At 41.1% G+C, this 22,366-nt stretch overlaps 2 protein-coding genes across 5 annotated transcripts; one reads left to right on the forward strand and one right to left on the reverse strand.

The window, feature by feature from the left end:
• Positions 1–1,646: 1,646 nt before the first annotated feature.
• On the reverse strand, positions 1,647–6,930 carry nudt9 (nudix (nucleoside diphosphate linked moiety X)-type motif 9). The gene is made up of 8 exons (XM_085453841.1): positions 6,754–6,930; positions 6,045–6,320; positions 5,843–5,929; positions 5,573–5,659; positions 5,248–5,359; positions 4,931–5,077; positions 4,731–4,815; positions 1,647–3,825 (listed from the first exon to the last, which is right to left on the reverse strand). Exons 1-8 carry the CDS (start codon positions 6,849–6,851, stop codon positions 3,680–3,682), a joined length of 1,038 nt encoding a protein of 345 aa, XP_085309967.1. The 5' UTR covers positions 6,852–6,930; the 3' UTR covers positions 1,647–3,679.
• Positions 6,931–6,944: 14 nt separating this feature from the next.
• Positions 6,945–20,783, forward strand: mapk3 (mitogen-activated protein kinase 3). 4 transcript variants are annotated; one of them, XM_085453840.1, is made up of 9 exons: positions 6,945–7,014; positions 10,135–10,317; positions 12,142–12,331; positions 14,769–14,885; positions 15,003–15,117; positions 15,204–15,335; positions 17,120–17,229; positions 17,695–17,830; positions 19,174–20,783. In XM_085453840.1, the coding sequence occupies exons 1-8, from the start codon at positions 7,004–7,006 to the stop codon at positions 17,821–17,823; spliced, it is 987 nt and encodes a 328-aa protein (XP_085309966.1). In that variant the 5' UTR covers positions 6,945–7,003; the 3' UTR covers positions 17,824–17,830; positions 19,174–20,783. The 4 variants fall into 4 exon arrangements, with proteins under 4 accessions (XP_085309966.1, XP_085309965.1, XP_085309964.1 ...); XM_085453839.1 differs by lacking the exon at positions 6,945–7,014 and adding an exon at positions 7,126–7,248; XM_085453837.1 differs by lacking the exon at positions 6,945–7,014 and adding an exon at positions 8,518–8,936.
• Positions 20,784–22,366: the final 1,583 nt, after the last annotated feature.

Raw genomic sequence — 22,366 nt, forward strand, 5'->3', positions numbered from 1 at the left:
GCACGGGATTATGGGTAATGAAGTTTGGAATATGTCTGAGGGGAAGCGCCAAACATTTCCTGGTTAGACAGACATATTGGATATGTAGAGCTGTTTTTTAATAAACACAACATTTCATTAGGGAAACTTTAATAATTAAACTAGATTCCCTTGTGTTTAAAATCACAGCAAGTTATATCTGCAATTTTAAAAACATAAGTAAACGAGTATTTCAAAGCCAAGGACATTTACGTTCACACATGCTGCACCTTGAATGTAAAAATAATTTGTAAGCATCATGTTAGTAATAGCAGAAAAAGACTTTTAAGGATACCTGATCCCTATTTTGTGGGGCTCTGTGCAAATTAATGCAGACATGTTAGTGTATTTGTGGTCCAGACATTTTGGTTGGATTTTTAAAAACACTGTCGACTCACACCAAGAAGTTCCTTGGATTAAATCAAAGCATTGTCTTGCTGAACTATGCAAGGTCTTCTCTGAAAAGGATATCATCTGAGTGGGAGTGGGAGTACATGTTACTCTAAAAAACTGTATGCGACCTTTCCAGTGTGAAAGCTGTCAGTTTCATAAGCAATTATATACTCTTGAACTGAGTGCTGTTTACAAGCCAGATGGTACAGCTACTACTTTTAGTCCAAATGATGTAGTTTCCATGTTTTCAAAGTGAATTTTAAACTGTAATTAGTCCGAACACAGAAGACGTTTTCCACTTTGGCCCAGTCCATTTTAAGTGAGAATTGGCCCAAAGAAAAAGGCAGTATTTCTGGATCATGTTCATATATGGCTTCTTTTTAGCTTTAACCTAAATTTTTGGATAGTCTGGTGAACCGTGTTCACAGACGATGATTTCTTTCTGAACGAGTTCCTGAGCCCGTTTCATTCAAGAATTATTCAAGAATTATATCTGTTTTAAATCTAGTGCACTGAGGGCCTGAAAATCACAGGCAACCAATATTGATTTTTGGCCTTGTCCCTTGCACACAGAGATTTCTCCAGATTTTCAAAATCTTCCGATGATATCATGTACTGTCAATGATACAGTATTAAAGAATGCACAATTTTACATTGAAGAACATTTTTTCTTAAATTACTCCTTAATTTTGTAGATGCAGTTTTTATATAGATTGGTGAAACTTTAAGATGTTTTTCTTAATACAGTCTTTTTATATCCAATCACAACCTGTTGTCACTCAACCTAAATGCAAAATGTTCCTCCAGTTGCTTCTTTTTAGTTCCTCTTACTTTTCCAGTCTTTTTGTTGCCCTATCTTCTTTAGAGGCATGTTGCTGCCATCAAATTCAAAATGAGCCAATATTTTACATGAAACAATAAAATGATGCGTTGATATGTTTTCTCTGTTCTACAGTGAATGAAATACAGGTTTATAAGATTTGCAAATCATTGCATTCTGTTATTATTTACATTTTATACAGCATCCCATGTTTTTTAGAATTGGAGTCATTATTTGGCTATAGGTTTAAGCTCTAGCTCCACCCCTGAATTGGATACGTGCTTAATAAAATGGTTGGAACATCAGTTTGTACTAACCACTAGAAGCTGTGAGGGCCTGCACTACTATGCTGGTGGAAAAAGGGATCACTGCGCATACAACATAGAGTGCACACAGCAACACAGTGTGAGGCAAACACATTTAACTTGTTTAATATATGTGGGAATTTATTTTCACATGAATAGAATGCAAAGTACACATGAAACATTGGTGTAGCTCTCAATGGCACAAACAAAAACATATAAGGAAACTGTTTCTGGTGTGACTGTGTGAGCTGAAACCAGCTGACGTTGCTCACACAGTAACTACTTTATAATGGTGCATATTTAATGAGGAAACCCATACAATTGAACTCACGATTTCACAACAATGTACATTTTTAAGTTATGCAGACAAACATTTGAAAAATAATAATAATTTTAATCAGTGCAAGTTTCATAAGTAAACCCCTGTTAATTTTCACATTACACCTTATATTAAAAAAATACTTTACAGAACCTGTAAAGCTTTAAGATGAGCAATTAATGATACCAATAATTAAAGTGTTTGTGCAGAATTTTACTGCCAAAAAGCTGTCATCCAGCCCATAATTTTAGGGCTATAGTGCATCATATGCTTACTGAAGTGAAATTTAAACAGCAGAATTGGCCCTTACATGGGTGACATTGTGGTCGGAGAGCAAATAAAATAGTTTTATAGGATTTGTGGTGCCTCCTGGAACTCTTGGGGCCCTAATTTGATTAAGGTTAATGCTTGATAAGCCCAACTGATGTCCTCACCAGTTTAGTCACGGTCAGGCCTGACAATACCTTGTAAAATAAGGGAGGAGCGCTTTCGCAGATCATTCATCCCAACAGCAGTTAGACTCTATAACTCCTCAATCACGATGTCATAAGTCACTGGACACTGTGAACATCCACGGTCACCACTTCATGCATAATGGACCTTCCATGACCTTCCAAGCTATATAGTTTATGTCTTCCATATTTCCAACTATATCCATAATCACATACTGTGTATGCTACCATTGTATATAGTGTATTATCTTACTTTTTTTCATTGATTGTACTTAATTGTATTTTTGTATTTCCTTCATATATCTGTACCTGAGCTGAGGTAACGCAAAAATTTCCCCGTTGTGGGATCAATAAAGTCTTATCTTATCTTATCTTGAAAATCAATCTGAAGACAAAGCAGCTGCCAGTCCTAACGGGATTTTATAAATAATTATTTTTGGTTGTTGAGAATAGAGGACATGAGTGCCAAAAAGAATGAGCTAAATAGATGAATAAATAATTATTGACATTTGTCATTAATTATTTGAAATTGAAAATAATAAACTTATTACAAAATAATCATTCAAAATAGAGTTTCATTTAAAACATGTAATAAAAACAATTAACGCATTTCCAATTTGAACCCATTATTGACATAATTAATTATGTATTTATTCGATTCATTTTGGGACCCTCCATTCTGCAGTACCTTTAAATAACAGAGGTGTTAGTGTTTGTCTCACACAGATTTCAAGATCTTTCATGCATAATTCATCACTGCCTCCCTGATAAGTATCCCGACCTGTGAGATGACACGTTTTGATGTGTACATTTGGAAAGGCAGCCTGCTGATTGCAAAATGCTGTTTTACATCCACCGTCTGTTGCCACTCGAAACCATGTCTGCTCCTGCGCATCACCATCATCATATCCTTTTCACATGTAAAGATCAAAGCCAGATTCCACTTCTTTATTCTGATTTCTCCCCTTCCATTAATTTAGTAGTACTGTTATGTTCGGGAGATCATTGTGTTTGGTTAATGTGATACTTGTTAGCACTGAATACATTAGCATAATCTGTGCTTCCTCTTGTTCTTACAGGCTTATTTTTACTATCTTGGAAGCAGTCAGTCAAAGGGTTTAATCTAAATGTACAATAGTTCTCTTTTAGTATATCAAACAGCATGCTTAGCAGGCTATCTCTTTTAAACTGCAGAGTACATCTTTGGGAGTTTTAATATAAATTAATATGTGTTAGGGTTTTGTACATCAGTCAGTGTAAGTAGGCTCACATAAAATGCCATGCTACTTCAGTTGATGAGCCCTCTCACCACACCAAGGGGCTGTAAGGCTTTTAAGTTTCCTTCTCTCTTAAAGCATTCATTCGTTTTTGGCTACCAGTGCGCTTTCCTCTCTTTGGCAACAATCTCCAGGAAATGGGAGTGGTTCGCATAAAGGGGGAAAGATGAGTCAAGGTCAACCCACTGGACCTGTCCGGCGTCATCACCAGCTTCCAGTGGCAGCTCGCTCACGCTGTTACCTGATGTAAAAACAAAGAGATTTGTTTGGTATGATCTTTTCTTGTGTTTACATATGAACACAAAGCTGGTAACACACAACGAAGATGGAAACCACCTCAAGAAGACTTCAGCGATCCTACTTTACAAACATGTACAGATAGAAATGGAGGCTACAGTGCTGACTGATCATCACTGTTGAAGTTCAGGGTCTGACTGTCTGACTGCTGGGCTGGGGTCAGCATTCACTCAATTTTAACATAACTCTGGCTTTTTCACTAGCTTAGCATCAGCATGATGTATGTGCAGATTCTTGCAACTTTACCAACATCCTCTTGTCCTTTTGTGCAATAAAAACAAAACTAATCTCCATAACTTCACTCCTCAAATAATGTGAGTAATAATAATTGAAAATTAAATATAATTACTGAATTTAATGGAGTAACACGTTCTTTAATTGTTGTATTACTGAAAAATCTAATGTCATTGTAGTTTTAAGTAACATATTACACCCAACACTGGGCGCCACCAACTACCAAGTCTTAAATCCAATCTGGAAGTGCTTTAAAACCTCCATTTCTTTTTTCTAATATACAGCAGGGGGCGACTCAAAAAGACGTTTTAGGTTGTTTTAGGTCTTTGCGCCACATTGTGACTGACAGGTTGATACTTTTTGAATATGCAGTGTGTGAGGGTCAGGAAACCAAGACAGTGACCGCCAAAATCTTGAGGATGAATCTTCAAAACACGACTTAACGAACCAATGTGTGACATTAAAAGTGGCCACATTCATCTTTTATATACAGTATTACGGTCCAGTGTTTTATATTCATATACATTCATCAACTTTTTTAAAACGCTAGAAAAATGCTGACAAGCAGAGGTGAAAGAAAAAAGAAGGAATAGCATTCCTCATAATTAATGATACCTAAGTCATCGTGAAAGTTGACAGCAACCGTCTCCATCCAGGAATTGTCAGTGTTTCTGGGATCATCGACATAGCCCTTATAGACCTGAAGGAGAAAGATCACAAGCTGTCAGCCCTCAGAGAAAAAGCCTGATAGTTGACCTGACAGACCCACCTGGTGATTCAAATATGGCAGCAAACACATAAGCCACTTTACGAACCATAAATCCTGACGATTTGAAGAGATTGGTGATGCGCTGATGGATTTCCGCTCTCTCTGCTGGGGAACTCGAGAGCGAGTTCAATGCTTCTTCTGAGAACTCCCGCTGCAGTGTGAGAGAAACCTGCTCGCCTGGATCTACCATGCCCTGCAAAAACAACAACAGGACTATAACTTCTTACATATCTCCAAACCCCTCCCTTCCACGACAATGAAATCTTGTTTTTGCTGCCCTACAGCATTTTTGTAGACACCATATGGCAAGCAAGAATGGCGGGACGCCCCTGTATAGACAGAAGAAACATAAAAAACACTTACCCCAGGAATGGCCCACTCCCCACAGTCCTTCCTCTTGATAGACACAAACTGCAGAACAGGCTTTTGGGAGACTGAGTGGTGAATCTTTGCCCCTTTGACATCTACCTTCCATCTGTCAGATGGTGAAATGTGCATAAATGCAACCGGTTGTCTTTGAATTCATCGACTTTTAGCTATGATATGAAACTGTTTCAGTTGAAGTCAGCTTTCAGATGGATATCAAATTACTTGGCACTAATGTGCACTGAGATTTCCACTTTTAAATTATTCATGCGCGGTATGTGAGTGTGGATAATTGCACTGTGTAAAGCAAAAGAATAGGTACCTGGTGACTATTGGATCTGCTGCATGGTTGGGTCCCCATCGTCCTAGCAACCCTCTGCCTGCCAACCCTGTGCGTCCACAAGGATTTCTATGGGAGTAAAAATTTTTATATGGAGTTTTGAGACTTGTAAGCAATGCCTTTAACAATAACAGCTAATGAAACAGCTCTGCAGTGTGAAAGGTTTGCTAACACTGCAGTTACCAGGGCAAATTCTACTAAACTGGATGTTTTATTAAATATCGGAAAAACCATCTTAGAGGTATAACTTACAGCGGTTTTCCATTTTCCACTTTATAGCTTCCCTCAAAGCTCGTCCTGTCCACAGCACCATCCACAGTGTTAAACTTTGGAGAGGAGCTACAAAACAAGTGTAGAAAAAAAATCTATAATGCTTCATAGATCAGATTACATTACTCGCATGGCGCTACCAGAATGTACTTGATAAGCATTAAAGGTGCTATTTGTTGCTCACCCAATATCAGGATCCGCCCAGGCTGGGTTATTTAAAACTGAAGGGGCCGTGTAGCTGACTGGATTATACTCGGGCCACTTCTGAGTCCAGTCCACCTTGTCATCAGGCACAGACAAGCGCTTGATATTGGACCCTGGATACTGTGGGCATCTGGACTTTACATGAGGCCCTACTGAAGATGGCATGGTCGAGTGCCGGCGGCAGTAACTAGTGTTGTCAGCGCTGATGGTTTTACTGGTTGGGAAGGGGTAAGAAGAAGGGCAGGAAATAGCAGGCCTAAAGGAGAGAGAAGATAATGTAAGTACTCCACATGCACTCCTTTCTCTCCACATTATGAAAATGCCATTGCCCCTCAATGATGACAAGAAATATCTTCTGTCACACGCACATAGATTAAAGGAGTAGGCCGTTAATCAGTACAGGGCAGCGGGATTACAGCTGCTGTTACACAGCTGCTTCTGCCGTGTTGAAATCTGTACAGTGATCATTCTGTATAGCTGATCTTCAGTGGTCATGTCTATAATCTCGTGCATATTAACATCTATTTTGATATCCATTGTGAATAAATTGGATTGTGCATATAACCCAAGCCACTGTACAGTACTAAAATTACCTGGTGAGCACTATTCAGTCAGACTTTATATTTCCCTACGCTTATTAGCTTGATAGCTTCAAGGTAAAGGCTTATAAGTAATGTTCCCGTCCATACCTTACTCCGGAGGTCCAGACGGTATGCGGGAGTCCGAGAAGAGTAAACGCTAAACGAATCGGTCCGACCAAGTGTCGCCGCAGGGGTAAATGTATCATTCCTCCAATCAATCAGTAGCCTAGAAAGTACAACACAACGGAAACCAGGAAGTGCAACGCCCTGCAAGGTGACGTCCGCAAAGGGGTGCGCCTACGACGGTGGCGCTCGTTTCCATAGTGATCGGCCATTTAAAGTTGATTTTAAAAAAAAGATGACCGACAGGTAAATGAATGTCCTGTATTTGACATGTATAGCTTAGTGCAACATAAAAAAATAAATGAAAATAGTGTTGTTGTTTTTTAATGTTTTGATCGATATCTGCATAATGTGCGAACGTTTGTAAGCTTTTAGAAAACATTTCCGTGTAAGTGTCGGTAAATTGTTAAAAACGCGGAAAGAGAAAAATTAGAGAAGGGAGTCAGTTTGACCAAACAACAACCTGATGACCTTCTCTGGGTGAGCACTTGGTGACAGTGAGTAGGGAAAATTCGCTTTCAACAGAAAGAAACCTCCTGTAGAGTCAGGCTCGGGGAGGACCAGATCGACCGGGTGGTGAAGGGAAAGAGAAGAGAACCAACACAGCCAAGGTTTAATAATCACTGATGAGTAAATTCAATAGCACAATGCAGCTTAGCGTAACTAAGGGGTGGTTCAGGGTCACGTGATCCAGCTCTATAAGTTTTAACAAAAAGGAAGGCTTTTAGGTCTAATTTTGGAAGTAGATATGGTGTCTGTCTCCCAAATCCAAATTGGGTCCTGGTTCCACAGAAGAGAGAATCCTGGGGCTCTGCCTCCTATTCTACTTGTAAATACTCTTGGAACCACAATTAAGCCTAGAGTCTGCAAGCAAAGTGCTCTGTTAGGATAATGTGGTCCTATGCACGATATGATGGGGCCTGACTATATAAGTGGTTGTATGTGAGTAGACGAGTTTTAAATTCAATTCTGGATTTAACCGGGGGCCAATGAAGAGCAGCAACTCCATGGGAGAAATATGATCTCTTTTCCCCATCTCAGTTAGTACTCTCACTGCAGCAACAGTACTTGAAAGAGACATATGTTTATGATAGATAGATAGATAGATAGATAGATAGATAGATAGATAGATAGATAGATAGATAGATTATTTTATGCTGTATTTTATTATTATTATTATTATTATTATTATTATTATTATTATTATTATTATTATTATTATTATTATTATTATTATTCTGGTGTATATGGAAGAAGAAACATCCTGACACTAACACTTGTATATGTTTAAATGATGTTTGATATTTACCAACAGTAGTTGCCAGCTATATACTGGTAGTATTATTGCTGTTGTAATGTATAAATAATAATGTGATGCCTTATGTAATAAACCTGACATACAATAAAGTCTGTGTACATGTAAACAAAAAAGCCTCTCCTGTGACATTATCCTGCCACGGCGTGTTCAAACCACCATTTAAAACTATTTTTATTGTTCTAAAATATTTAATATACAAAAAAACAAAACAAGCCAAAGTTCAAATTCATCAGAAACTATTTAATTTGTTTTCCATAACAGCCAGCATGCAACATATTTCGGCACGCCCACTCGCGGCTGCTGCAAGTTTAATTCTTGTATGGCCGCTTGTTTTGCCTCACTACAGCAGCGGAGTAGGCGGTGCCTGTCGTTTGGTGCCAAATGACACGCTGCCGCCCAACGGAACCATCCTTTTAATTAAATCTAACGCAACTCTTGCACGCGCATTTACGCTGACTGCTGAGACCAAATCCCCGCTCGCGCACGAAATCCATTTACGCTCCAGTAGTAGAGAGGGCCCAGTTGCTGCGCCCCGTCAGTCACACAGTCCGCACGATTAAAGCCTCAGACGGCCGTTAAAGAGCAGCTGAAAGCGGCGGCGGGGCCTAGTGACACTCCCTGACAGTCTCGGAGCGGTTTGGAGAGGAAGAATGGCGGATACAAGCAGCACTGCGGCGGTCGCGGCCGAAGCCTCCGACAGCGCTGCTGCTGCGCCTGTTGCGCCCGATGCACCGCCCGTAGCTCCGGTGCCCAGGACTCCAGCCGAGTCCGTGAAAGGACAGATTTTTGACGTGGGCCCCCGCTATACGAACCTGTCGTACATCGGGGAGGGTGCTTACGGAATGGTGTGGTGAGTAGTAGCGCTTGTCATCTCTTGTCGGGCTACCGTAGCGCGAAGCGAACGCGCTAGCTAACATAATGTGTTTATTAGCAAACACTGTGAGCCAGCTCGCTTTAGCGGCTGTATTCTACAAGCGGGGTCGAGTTAATGTGTGTTCAGTCACGATGATTGGCACTTAAGACACTGTTGAACCTCTTGAGCAGCCTAGCTTTACGGTGACTCGGGTTAGCCGAACAGCCACAGGCGTGGCTATGAGCTTTACAGGAAACAAGATTTGGGGAGTGTTTGCGCAGGACGTAGTTTGCTACTGCAATCAGATCTTCTTCTGCAGGCGGCGTTTGACCGCAGAGGAAAGTTGGTTATCGCTGTAGCCACGTCCGGAACCAGCCTCAAAATCGCTCCGATCTCTGTTTTAATTCTGACAGAGCTGCTGCGGAGGATGCGAGTGACATTTGTGAGCCTTGCCGAGGCCTCTCCCTCGTGTTATCGACGTATGAGAGCTGCACCTTTTCGTGTGGACGTGTCCAACCATGTTAGATGCGTTTGATTATCAGTGTCATGTCGCTGCGTTCACAGCTCGGCCTCATGAACAATCAGATGGCACAGCAGCGAGATGGATGTTGGGCCCACACATCCCACCTCAGCAGGGCGCACACACCGTGCGGCTCTCTGCCAGCTCTGATAGCATAGTGCTATATTGTTTGTGCCATCGTGGTCACGTGACTTTGCTGCTGCTGCTTTCCCTGTTTGTAAACATTGACAGCAATAACTGTTTGGCACACTGACAGCGATCCAAGTGGTCTTGGAGTGTCTGTTAAACATGCGAAAGCTCCAAAACTTACATACATCCTCGCAATATTTCAGTGTGTTGTGCAACCCAAGAATGATCTTTCACTTAGTGTTCCTGATAAAGATGAGTGTCTTTTTTTTAATGCAAAACTCACCACAAGAAAGAAACCATCCTCACCTTTTTTTCCAGCCCTGCCTGCTCCTCATGCATCCTACATCTCCATCGTGCTGACACTGCGCCCACACTCCGGCCTACAGCTACAGTGCTTCTCAACATATTACAGCCAAAAAAAAGCCCCATTGCTTGTTGTTAGTAGTGACAGTTTGAAGCACCCTTATGGAGCTCAGTGTCAGCCCAGTTTGTAATACCGTATCTATGCAGTGTGTAATCTGACCCCTGTCCTGTGCCTCTTCCCAGCTCTGCTCTGGACAACTTGACAAACCAGCGCGTAGCCATCAAGAAAATCAGCCCATTCGAGCACCAGACGTACTGCCAGCGCACGCTGAGGGAAATCAAGATCCTGCTGCGTTTCCACCATGAGAACATCATCGGCATCAACGACATCATCAGGGCACAGCAGCTCGACAACATGAAGGATGTGTATCCTGCTTTTTCCATACGTGTTATTTATGGTTAAAAAAATCAAGCAGGCAGTCACACTGAGATTGAGATGTTACTAAAGGAGAGACAAGAACATGGTTACATTAAAACTGTCTCAAGAGTCCATAAACTCTAAACAGAGTTTAATACCTGAAGCAAGTTCTGCGAGGTTGTTGTTGTTTCAGGGAATATGTGAGATCAAATTTTTACTGTGAAGGAAGTGAGCCATCTTTAAGATGCTGAGAACAATGACTAATATGAAATTTGCGAGTTTATTATGCAAACTCACTGTAGCACACTATTCTTTACTGGATTTAGCCAATGAAGAAGTCATGCAGCATCATGATGGTACAGATGCTGAAGTCAACTGCAGGTTTGTGTGTTTAAAAAGACAAAGTAGGGCTGTTTGATTACAGATGTTTTTGGGGGGTGGGGCTCAAGTACAGGTTTAGCCCTCACCTGTAACATTTGTGACTCTCGCAGAACTTCAACCACCTCTGGTTTTTCTCTCTAAGCTTGTGGCTCGGATAAGTCAGCTGTGACTGCACAGTTATTAAAATTGTGTGGCTTGTGGTGAATTTAGACCAGACGAGCAAACACAAATTATTAATCCATCTTTTACTTGCTCTGTGTGTGCATAGAGTTAAAGTCAGTAGGATGGGTTAAGAAAGGAAACCTGGAAACATTAATGCTGTGGCTGGTAGAGATCAATCAAATCTATAATATCAGATTTGCTTCACAGAGCGAAACATTTTCATCAAATGGCCTCGAGAGTCAGTCATTTGACCACTTTACTCAAACGGCTTGAGCTGCTGAATCATTGCTAAGATCTCTGTTATTCAGCCACATTGGGCAGTAGCGAGCATCCTCGGAACTCGGCACTGACTGAGAACAGTTGCATTGTCTTCTGAGAAACAGAAAGGAAATGCATGAGTCGCATTTTTTGTGTATCCTGTTGTTTTATCTGCTTGGTTTGCTTTACTTAGTCACGTAGTGTTTATATGAACTCGTGAAAACTTGACTGAGTTTGCTAAGGATAATCAAATCTGTCCGCTGATGGCATCATCATTTAGTTACTACTTTCTGTGTGTAGCTCAGCTGGTTAGTGCACCGTGCACTGTGGGCCTCTTAACCCTTTAACAAGTGTCATTCAGCCTAAGTGGACTTATTTTGGACTCAGGAACCATTTAAATGTTCTCTAAAATGGTCGTGTAGTCACAGTAATATTAAGCACTTGTCATAAAAATCTAGTTTGAACTATTTTTCTGTCTGTGTTCAGATAGCAAATGGTTTGTGTCACAATGATGCAGCGAATATTGCTGTAAAACTCGTCTTCTTTTCTTTCCAAAACAATTTTTGTCTTTATCACAAACTGTAACAGTTGTGATCATTTAGGAGCGTTTTTTAAATCAACCAGGACTGTGCGCACATCTACCTGTCAGACTTTCCTCTATAAACCTACTGTTAATACTTGCAATACTTGCTGATCTGGATCTAGAACAGTTGAATGATTGAAATATGTATTTATGCAGTGCTGCAAAAGGATACCGAAGTATAATGGATATTCTAAATTTGGTAAAGCCACCTGTAGGCTCTTTTGGGCTATGTACACTCCTGCTGGTCTGTAGTCATTTAGGTTTTCTGTTGTTTGATTTGCACAACAAAATGACTCCTGACCTGAAAGGTTTACGAAAAAGGCTTCAGCCGATTTTCACTGGATTTGAACCATATTTAGCTGCAGAAAGCATCCACGAAGTGTTCCTATCCTCCAGCATCAGTAGATACTAGCTGTTGTTGTCCTCCTTGACCCGTGCATCCTTCTAGCTACATTGTGCAGACCCTGATGGAGACCGACCTGTACAAGCTACTGAAGAGCCAAAGGCTAAGCAACGACCACGTCTGCTACTTCCTCTACCAGATCCTGCGAGGCCTCAAGTACATTCACTCCGCCAACGTGCTGCACCGGGATCTCAAGCCCTCCAACCTGCTCATCAACACCACCTGCGACCTCAAGGTTAGCTCACATGTGCATGCCGCAATCACCATTTAAAACGACAACAATTTTTTTTTTTTTTTTCCCTCCCCTTGGTGTGGGATAGTGGATTTTACATACTTGATACAGCATATGAAGGCTCTGAGTGTAAATCTGGTCATTTGACATTTATGTGCTGCAAAGTCAGTGTTATGTGGCATTTAGGCCATTTATTTCCATGTAATTAAACATAAAAGTAGCATTGTGGGCAACAGCGGTTACATCAGCCAGCTCTCAAGAAGATTAAAAAAAAAACTTCGAAGGAATGTTTGAAGGCTCTGCCAGGAAAACCAGGTTGCTACTGTTTTAATGATACAGTCTTTGGGCCTTGTAATGTATGCTGTATTTAGAGCTTAATTGACGGCTGTGTCGCTTCCCAGCTGCAGTGTGGTTTTGGTCCATCCTGGCCACGGCTTCGGACCACATCCGGGTGTTTTATTTTGAAAACTGACCAGATGCCCAAGGCCATTCTTCTCTCTTACTTTCCTTCCTGCTCAATCGGCTCTGTGCGGTGTGATGCGGCGCTTGTCAGAAATAGACCGGGCACATATTTTTAGCTAAGCAGAGAACATCTACCTGGAAGCTTCTGAAACGCACCGCAGCACATCTGATGAGAATGACAAGTGTTCACCTCAGCTGGCTTCAGTCAAATTTTGCACTTTCAATGAATTTTAGTATGAAATGACTAGGCTCTCTAGCTCATGCTTCTTATTTTATGGCAGAAAACAATCCTGAAAATGATCCTAAAAACACCTCTCATGGTGTCTAAAGTACCGTATTTCCCGGACTACAAAGCGCACCTGAATATTAGCCGCACAAGCTAAAATCAGGGGAAAATCCTGTTTTGTACATACATTAGCCGCACCTGACTAAAGGCCGCAGGTGTTTCAATGTTGACTTATCATATGTAAGAGAATATGCACAAAGGGAATTGTCAGGAAAGAGATGGCTGTTTGGAGACACACCCCTTTTATTAATATTTTGAAAAACAAGTTATGGGTACATATTTGCATAACCTTTTAGGTATATGTACAAGTAGCGGTAATTACAAGTACAAAACATGTACTGTGCTTCATAAACGAGTAACAAATGTAGTACATAACAATAACCTACAGCACACCAGAAAAATAGATTCGGACTACCTTTTAGGCTCAGGTGCAGTGACACGGCTTTAACAAGAAGAAAAGTCAGTCATTCACCACCATCTTCCTGCGCACTAAAACCACCAAAGTCCTCTTCTCCAGTGTCGGATACAAACAGGCTCAGGATGGCTTCGTCATCCACTCTCAGCTTCTTTCCTTCGTTGTCACTTTCAAAACCAAAGAAATCCTCGTTGTCAGTGTCAGAGTCGAACACCCTCAGAAGGGCCGTGGCGGTGTCCTCCTCTCCATCATGCAGCATTCAGCCCTTCGAAATCCGTTGGTGATCGTGGATGTTTTCACACTTTTCCACGCTGTCAGATTCCACCGGTGGAGTTGAGCATAACTTGCTTTTCGCATTGTTTTTCGCGCTACTTGTACGGCACTATGTTGTCTGGCGGATGGACACGTGACCAACACACCACTCTTGAACCCCGATACTGTGTGTCTGATCACATGCCCTTCCGCCAGGCAACGTAGTGCCGTACAACAGCGGAACAAACAAAACAAATTGTCTTACGATATGACAAAAATCATGGACAATCCATAGAAAAGCCGCACCTGACTAAAAGCCGCAGGGTTCAAAGCTTGTGGAAAAAGTAGCGGCTTATAGCCCGACAATTACGGTAAGTAAGGATGCAACCACACAGTGTAAACGGTGTTTCTGCGAGTGTATTGGGAATTACAGATAAATGATAGGAATATCTTATCTTTTAAGGAATCATAAAGATTTTGTAAGAAAGTGCATAAAAAGTGATGAAAAATAATTAAAAAAAAAAAAAAAAACAGTAAAACTTGAATACAAGGCAAACAAAATCTCATCTCCAATCTTTTTTTTTTTTTTTGTTGTTGTTATTTTGAGCCATTTGTTTCAATGTTGCACAGCCTTAGAGTAGTCCGGGTGAACTATGAACCTTCAGCCATCAATCCCTGGATTAGTTGGATCATGTGGGAGGAGTAAGGAACAAAGGCAGCTCGTGTTGCTGTGGTTTTCTGAAGCCTTCCCTTCCAGAGGAATAAATGCATCTAAACGAATGTTCCTGCAGCTATATACTGGATCTGTTTCCCAACAATGTTACTTACTGTACGTTTCCATATAACAAGACCAAAATCATTTAAAATAACTGTGTTGCATGCATATTAAACAGAGAAGAAAACTACATCTAAATCTAAAATAACTTTCTGAACATGCTTCACTACTTTCAGACACTCTGGAGTTTTGTTCTGGGCCAGCTGGCAGACTGCTGTTTTTGACCTCTGACCCTCTGTGTTGTTGTCAGATCTGTGACTTTGGCCTGGCGCGGATAGCCGACCCAGAGCACGACCACACTGGTTTTTTGACTGAGTATGTGGCTACTCGTTGGTACAGGGCTCCAGAAATCATGCTCAACTCCAAGGTAAGACTGTGGGTAACTGATGAGGGTTTTTTTTTTTTTCCTTTTTAATTTATTTAGTTTTCGATAAATAAAAGATAAAAATCACAGTTGGGCTAAGTGCGTGTGTTTGTGTCTCAGGGCTACTCAAAGTCCATTGACATCTGGTCGGTGGGCTGCATCCTGGCTGAGATGTTGTCCAACAAACCCATCTTCCCTGGGAAACACTACTTGGACCAACTCAACCACATACTGGGTGAGACATACTTCTCTCTTATTTCCACATTAGAGATCAGTGATGTTAATGAGCAGCCGTCTTGAGTCTCCTTGTGTTTTTTACAGGCATTCTTGGCTCTCCATCTCAAGAAGATCTGAACTGCATTATTAACTTGAAGGCGAGGAACTACTTGCAGTCCCTGCCTGAAAAACCCAAGATCCCGTGGGAAAAGCTGTTCTACAAGGCAGACCCTAAAGGTACTGTGGCATGGTTTATTTGCAGTCCTGAATACTAGCAAGGAGTGGACATTTATATACTTCAGCATTGCTAAAGATGCAGTGTTTCACTGACTTTATCAAGACGTTACCCAACAGAAATGTACAAGAAAGCGTACTTTCTTTATGACACTAAGTCATGCTCGATTAGGCCCATGTGAGAATATAACTGGTAATTTCCCCATGATTTCACAGCTGCTGAGTTTTCTTCTCTGGATATAGTTTTGATTATCAAATGAGCTAAGGTTCCCCACAGTTTTTACTGATCTAGAAAAAAAATCTTGAACTAGTAATCAGTTGTTTTTTATGCCGCCTCAGGCAGCTTCCTCACCTAACTGTGTTTTCATTGGTGCGAGTGCATCTAGGGCAGACTATTTCCTGAGCCCTGTACTTCAAATCAAGTTCAGCATAGCCAGGTTGTCTTTCTATTATCTGATTAACTTATGTCTGCTACTAGGTCGATGCCTAATTTATGATCTTGCGCAAACTGTTTTGTTTGCGTATGGATTGAGAGAGAGAGGGGGGGGGGGTTTGCACCCACCATAAATGTGCTCCAACATCCCAGCTGCACGTAGCTGGTCGGGGAAGACCTATGTGTTAGTCGAATGCTGATTGTTTGACAAGAGGGTTGTCGAGGCATGGGATAAGCGTAGAGAAATCATCAAAAATCATAAAATGCAGCATGGAAAGCACTGTGCAGTGGAAACATTTCATTGTTTGTAACACTGTTTCACTTCAGTTTTTTGTGGGTTAGAACTTCTCTCTTCCCCTTGGCTGGCTGTTGTACCAGCAGCACCAGTAAGAATAACCCTCAGGCCTGTTCTACCACATATTTTGTATGCTGCCTCCACTGACAGCAGATGTTCTCTACAGGTAGATGGGCAGCCCACGCACTACCAGCGAACTGCCAACTTGCTGCCGCCACTGAACTAAAATTTCAGTTTCAACCGACATGCGTATCCAAGTTAACCCCGGAGTTTTCCATGCACCTTCAGATGAAGAGGGTGGTGCTGAATTTTTACAAACCGAGATAAAACTGTTCCATAGGAAAAGAGGTTGAAGACACGACAAATAAATTAATGTTTAAAATAAGGTTTTGTTTGTTATTATCGTTTCAGCTGCACATTCTGTCACGTTTAAGTGTCCGAAAACAAGGCAGACTCCAACGCGATTGATGTGGTTTATTTGCAGTCTTGGCGTATACAAATACAAACAGGTGTTCTGTTTTAGGATCCTATATTAATGCTCATAAAACACTAAAATAGTTAATTGTTTGCAGCCAGTCAGGAGAAAGTTGCCTCTAAGGTACACACTTTATTAGGGCACAGGGGTGTGACCTCACTTCAACAGATGTCTATGTAAATGAGATCAGCTGTAAATCAGGATTGCTGTGAGCAACAGAGATTTCCTGTTAGCGACCAATTAGCAAACAGCAGCATCAGGAAATGATTCACATGATAAAAACCTGCACCAACGCCTTTAAATAAGCTGTGATATATTGGATAGAGAAATTGCCATATTATTATAATGCATTTGTCTCAACTAATATTTAAAAAATGGCTCATTTTGTGTGTTTGTGTGTTCTGAGTGAGTGGCAGGATTTAAGAAACTGTTGGAAACTGAAACGCATCAAACTTCTGGAAATGTTTCACGTGATGTTTGCTCGGGTCATCAGTTATCGGGTGAAAATTAAAGAAAAGCTGTAGGTTATATTTTTGCATAACCTGGCGAGTGAACTAACTAAGCTCCTTGTGACTTTAATGCAGCTCTCGATCTGCTGGGCCGCATGTTGACCTTTAACCCCATCAAGCGCATCACCGTCGAGGAGGCCCTGGCTCACCCTTACCTGGAGCAGTACTACGATCCTTCAGATGAGGTAAAATACAATCTTTGTTATGTGCAAAATGCACAAAGTGTTAAATTTGTGTGGTAAAGAGTTTTACACAACATACAAGCTACATAAGGAAGCTGGGTTTAGCCATTTTTCTACCGTAAGCTAGGATTTGATTTGATTTGCAGCTATATTGGACTGTGCTGTGAAGCCTCTTAGCAGTGTTTGGATTAAGTATTAAGTTTCCTCTCAGGTTGTGTAACTATAAGAGATTCAGTGCAGTAAACACATGTTCATTGTACTGTAGACTTTATTTTACCTGTGAGATTACTGCTGCTTTGTGTAAGTGTAATAATCGTGGTTATGGTGTGTGGTGTCGCAACAGTGTGAAACTCATGCAAGCCACCACCACACTGCGCTTCTCACTTTGCAAATGCAGAGCAGCGTTTTCACGAAATGACTCGTAACATTCTGCTGCTGTCTGTGCGTGCGTGTGTGTGAAACGTGCAGCCTGTCGCAGAGGAGCCCTTCACTTTCACCATGGAACTGGACGACCTTCCCAAAGAGAGGCTGAAGGAGCTGATCTTTGAGGAAACGGCCCGTTTCCAGGACAACTACCAGCCGCCGGTTCGCTCTTGAGACACAGGTACACAAAAAAGGCTGCTTTCTTTGCACCCAAACTCAAAGCAGCAACACAAGGTTAAAAACACAAAGTATATTATGGAAGAAGACACACACTTTTCCCCACATTAGCTAGATTTAGTACTTTTTCATAACACCTCTACATTAAGTTCTTTTGGAAATCTTTCTTCCTCACCTCATTGGACTACACAGCTACAGCTTGAGCTAGTCTTTCTAGTTTGAAGTCTTTTCTGCATTATTTGAGGCTAAAATCAGTGGGGGTTTTGGTATTGCTTGAGCTAATCTCGCACCATCTTAGTGATGATTACAAACATGCCTTGCATTGAGAAATCCTTTCAGATCAGGCTGAGATAAGCCAAAGAAAATCAGGAAAGTGAGATTTTTCAGATCTAGTCAACAAGCTGTAAGAGCTCTGGATAGATTTAGTTGTGGTGTGCATCCACTAGATGTCAGTGGAGTCAAGTGCTGCTCATGCAGACACTTAGACAAGCCACAGCCTAGAGTGCAAACTTGTTACAGATCTAAAAAACTACAGTAAATGTACAGAAGCAGTTTGCTTCCAGATTGGGGAATTTTGGTATACATTGACAGGACCTCACAAAGTAGTTGCTGATTTGTCGGCTGCACATCCATGATGTGAATCTCCCGTTTGATGAAGATTTAACTTTGAGTACAGTTTGAGGTTTTTGACATTGTGCGTTACAGTATCACCACAAGCCTCAACTATGATATGAGGCAAGAAGGATCTGTGCTTTCATGTAGTTTACCTTAAATTCTTACCCTACCAAATATCACAGCTGAACTGAAAACTGTTGTTGTTTTTTTGTTTTTTTAAGCCTCAGGTTCCTCTTCTTACCAGGAAATTAAAGAGACGCTCTTCTGCATATCCGTCTTGTAAGGCGTGGTTACTTGAGTTACTGTTGCCTTCCAATCAATTTGAAGCAGTCTGGCTATTCTCCTCCGACATCAATAAGGGATATTCACCCAGAAAACTGCCGCTCATTAGACATTTTCTCTCTTTCAGACCATTCTCTGTAAACTTTAGAGATTGTTTTGTGGGAAAATCCCAGTAGCTCAGCCCTTACCTGCTGTCATGTGATTTGATGGGTAGATATTTGTGTTAATAAGCAGATGTACCTAACAACAAAGTGGCCGGTGAGTGCAAGTGTCCACTGAAAAACGTCTTTCCTTGACCGTTTTATTCTACATATTAGGTCACATTTGGTTTCAGCTGCACTACGTCCTGCATGCAATCGGTGGTCAAATGTTACTTGGCAGGATTCTAATAATAGGATTAAATGATGTCATTATTAAAGTCTTCTGTTTCTTTTTCTTTTTTTTCTTTAGTCCTGAGGAGTGACAAAGAAGCGCAGAGGCTCGGAACAACTTGCTAAAAATAAAAGAAAAACGCATCATCAAGAAACCAACAAAAAGATAAAACCAAGAAATACAAGCATTAAATTGCTAATCTTTCCATTTCTACTGCAAAGAGAGAGCTAAGTTTAAATTTGATTTCTGTGCTTGGGTGGGATGGTAGGGTCTGTCGTACTGTTTTAGTTCTTTTTTTCTTTCTTTCTCCATTTTTATGCCTCATCTACAGCAACACGCTGTCCCTTTCCTCCTCATCAAACCTTTTCTTTCATGTCGCTAACCTGTCTGAGCTTCTCCTGTTTCTCCTCTTTGTGTAGCCTCCTCTCATGTATACACACGTACTACTGTATTAACCAACACCATAACTTTCTTGTCATGATCCATGTAAATTACGACCTTGTAAAACTGAGGGCTAAAAGAACGGGGTATGTTAAATCGGGTGTGTATGTACATACAAAAAAAACTTGTTTTTTCTTTTCTTTTTTTAATTGTGCTTGTTGCAGTTTTTGTTTGTACAACATTGTTTAAGGGTTGTTGTTGTTTTGTTTTTTCTGAACACTTGATTTTGAAACAAACCGATGTTTTTACTGGCATGTTGGCAGGATTTCATTTGTTATCGGTCTTTTTCTTATAAAAGTGTATGATGTTCATATGAATGCATGCATTCCTGAAAACTTACCAAAGTGGCCGAGACATGCAAGGGACTTGGCTGGCGAGCAACATGGGAATAATAAAAGAGCAGGCAGACTTTTCCCTCCTTCTTATATGTGGACAGTCGGTTGTATCCAGGAGGCCGTGCATGACTTGGGCTAAAAGCATAAAAATAGTTTCTCTTATTATGTGTTTGTGCAGTCATAGCGTTCATACTAACGCCCATGGTGCTTTGTGCTGGGTCAAAAACGCCCAAATTATCGCCACTCTAGGAGAACTGCACGTAAACCATCAGCCTAACTGAGTTGAAACGTTTTCCTTTATTAAATGTAAAACGGTGGGGTCGCTGAACACGCTCTCAGTCTTATTTTCTGTAACCATTTTGGTGAACATGCATCCTAGAAAATGGGGTCTGGTTTTGTTTGACCCGGGGTGCCTGTCATTGAGGCCTAACTGCGAGCGAAGACTCAAATCTAGCCACCCGTTAATACAGAGTGGGATCTCCTCACCTTAAGCCACCGGGGAGACGAGAGCAAGCTCATTAAAATTCCTACTAGGAAACTAGTAAAACCTGCTTTTGGTTAATGTGAGAGCTGATTGCACGTGGCAATGACTACCTGTTTTTGGGTTTCTGTTTTTTACGACTCCTGTTGAAACCAGTTGTCGGCTCAGCGCACAGCCAAGCACCCATCATCGCTCTATGGTTGTGCTGTATATATTATATTACCAGTTACTCCTTACTGGGTTGTTTTTTGTGTGTGTTTTTTGGGGGGGCTGTGTGTAATTTTCCCAGCTTCCTTTTCTGGTTTCTCCAGAGTGTTTTCCCTTAGCTATGTCCTTGCATCTGTTTGGTGTCTGCTCCCTCCTGTCTTTGCTCTGGATGTGACTGTATTAACCGTTGTTTGGTAGATCACATACCTGAGAACAGTATAGGATGTCCCTCCCCCTCCAGAAACAGACCAACCCATGCACTGGGTCATTCCTCTCATGCAGAGCAGTGACGCTAACAGATGCACCTGCGCCTCGTGTTTTGTGCTGTGTTTTTTTTTTTTTGTTTTGTTTTTTTGCAGCAAACATCAGATTTGTGTCGCTCTCTGAAGCCATAGCCAGCACTCTGGGATCAGTGTGAGGCTTTTTGGTGCATGTGGTAATGCTCATTCTGGTTGTTCAGCCACCCGACTCTCACCGTGCTTTTCTCAAAGGGCTGCCTTCCACTCCTTGCTTTTTTTTTTTTTTTTTTTTTTTTTTTTGTAAATGTACCCGCCTCTTTTCTGCTTACCCACAGCTGAATTGGTGAACACTGCGCGCCACCGCTGCCGCTTTCCGCCTCCCTTCTCTGGTAGCCATGTGTCCGTCTCACCCACATCATGGGCGAGGGAGAAACTCGCTCCAATCACGCGACTCAATCAGCACGTCTGCACTTTGTCTCTCCAGCCTTGCCCCCGTTTTGTTTTCCCTTCCCCGCCCTGTCTAGCATCCTGCTTGTTGAGCTTTAAGTTTAAAGTGTTGCGTGTTTTCAGACTCATGGATGGTCTGCGGTGATTCGTCTATGTACAAGTGTTTGTGTATCTGCTCATCAGTAACGTAAAGCCAAGACTCCTCTCGTCATGTGCGTGTGTGAGAGATGGAACTTGTTTCTTTGCCGCCTGGGCCGTCTCCCTGCAGTTACCTGTAGTTTCAGATCTTTGAGATGACTGTCATGCAGATGTTTTGTTTCATATGTACATTTGGGCTGCCCCTCTTATTTTATTTTGTTTTTTGTTTTTGTTGTTGTTGCTTTGTTTTTCTTTTTTTTTGTGGTTCAGCCATCAAATCAAACATCTCACTGGTTAATCATGAGAACAACCCAAGAGGTCCATGTTTTGCTATCCTCCTGACACACACAGACACTCCCCCTCACTCTCTATCTTAGGGGGTGTATCTGTGTGTTTATGAAAAGTTGCACTTAAACACACCATCTACATTCACACAAGTTTAAAGGCCCATCTGTCACAGGGCCTGTTTCCAGATATTGATTTTAAATGGGTCGTCTTATTATTGCTATTGTTGTTATATTGGTGAGATATTGTTTGGGGTAGGTTTTTTTTTGTTTTGTTTTGTTCTTTTTAACATAAAAGGGAGTTATAGTTGGGTGTTGTTGTTTGTTTTTGTTTTGTTTTTTTGGAGGGTTTTTTTTCTTTTGTTTTTTTTGGTTTGTTTTTTAATTAGTATGTTTTTAATTTGTATTTTTCTTATTTCTTTTATGGGCGTGATTATTATTGACAGTGTTTTCAGTCAGGAAACTTGGTTTGGTTTGTTTGTGTGTTGTTTTTTTTTGGGTTTTTTTCCCTTACAAGATCTTATAAGGAATTATTTTAAAAGAACATATAAGTAGACTGTCAAAGAGATATGAGTTGTTGAGGGTTATAGTCTGTATATTCTATGGGTATTATGAATTAAACGATTAACAAAAACACGTTATATACATACAATTGAATAAAATTTCCTGATACTGTTGAAATTGTGATGTGGTCTCGTT

The sequence above is a fragment of the Copadichromis virginalis genome, linkage group LG4 (assembly GCF_057382275.1).
Source record: "Copadichromis virginalis isolate Kocher_CV1m ecotype Utaka linkage group LG4, C_Virginalis_male_GT1.1, whole genome shotgun sequence".
Lineage (NCBI taxonomy): Eukaryota > Metazoa > Chordata > Actinopteri > Cichliformes > Cichlidae > Copadichromis > Copadichromis virginalis.

Coding starts and splice junctions, on each gene's coding strand:
- nudt9 (XM_085453841.1), bottom strand. CDS start 6,851: ATGATACATTTACCCCTGCGGCGACACTTGGTCGGACCGATTCGTTTA. Junction 5,360..5,572: donor GCAGATCCAATAGTCACCAG/GTACCTATTCTT, acceptor ACCATCTGACAG/ATGGAAGGTAGATGTCAAAG. Junction 4,816..4,930: donor TCAAATCGTCAGGATTTATG/GTTCGTAAAGTG, acceptor TTTCTCCTTCAG/GTCTATAAGGGCTATGTCGA.
- mapk3 (XM_085453837.1), top strand. CDS start 8,737: ATGGCGGATACAAGCAGCACTGCGGCGGTCGCGGCCGAAGCCTCCGAC. Junction 8,937..10,134: donor GGTGCTTACGGAATGGTGTG/GTGAGTAGTAGC, acceptor GCCTCTTCCCAG/CTCTGCTCTGGACAACTTGA. Junction 10,318..12,141: donor CTCGACAACATGAAGGATGT/GTATCCTGCTTT, acceptor GCATCCTTCTAG/CTACATTGTGCAGACCCTGA.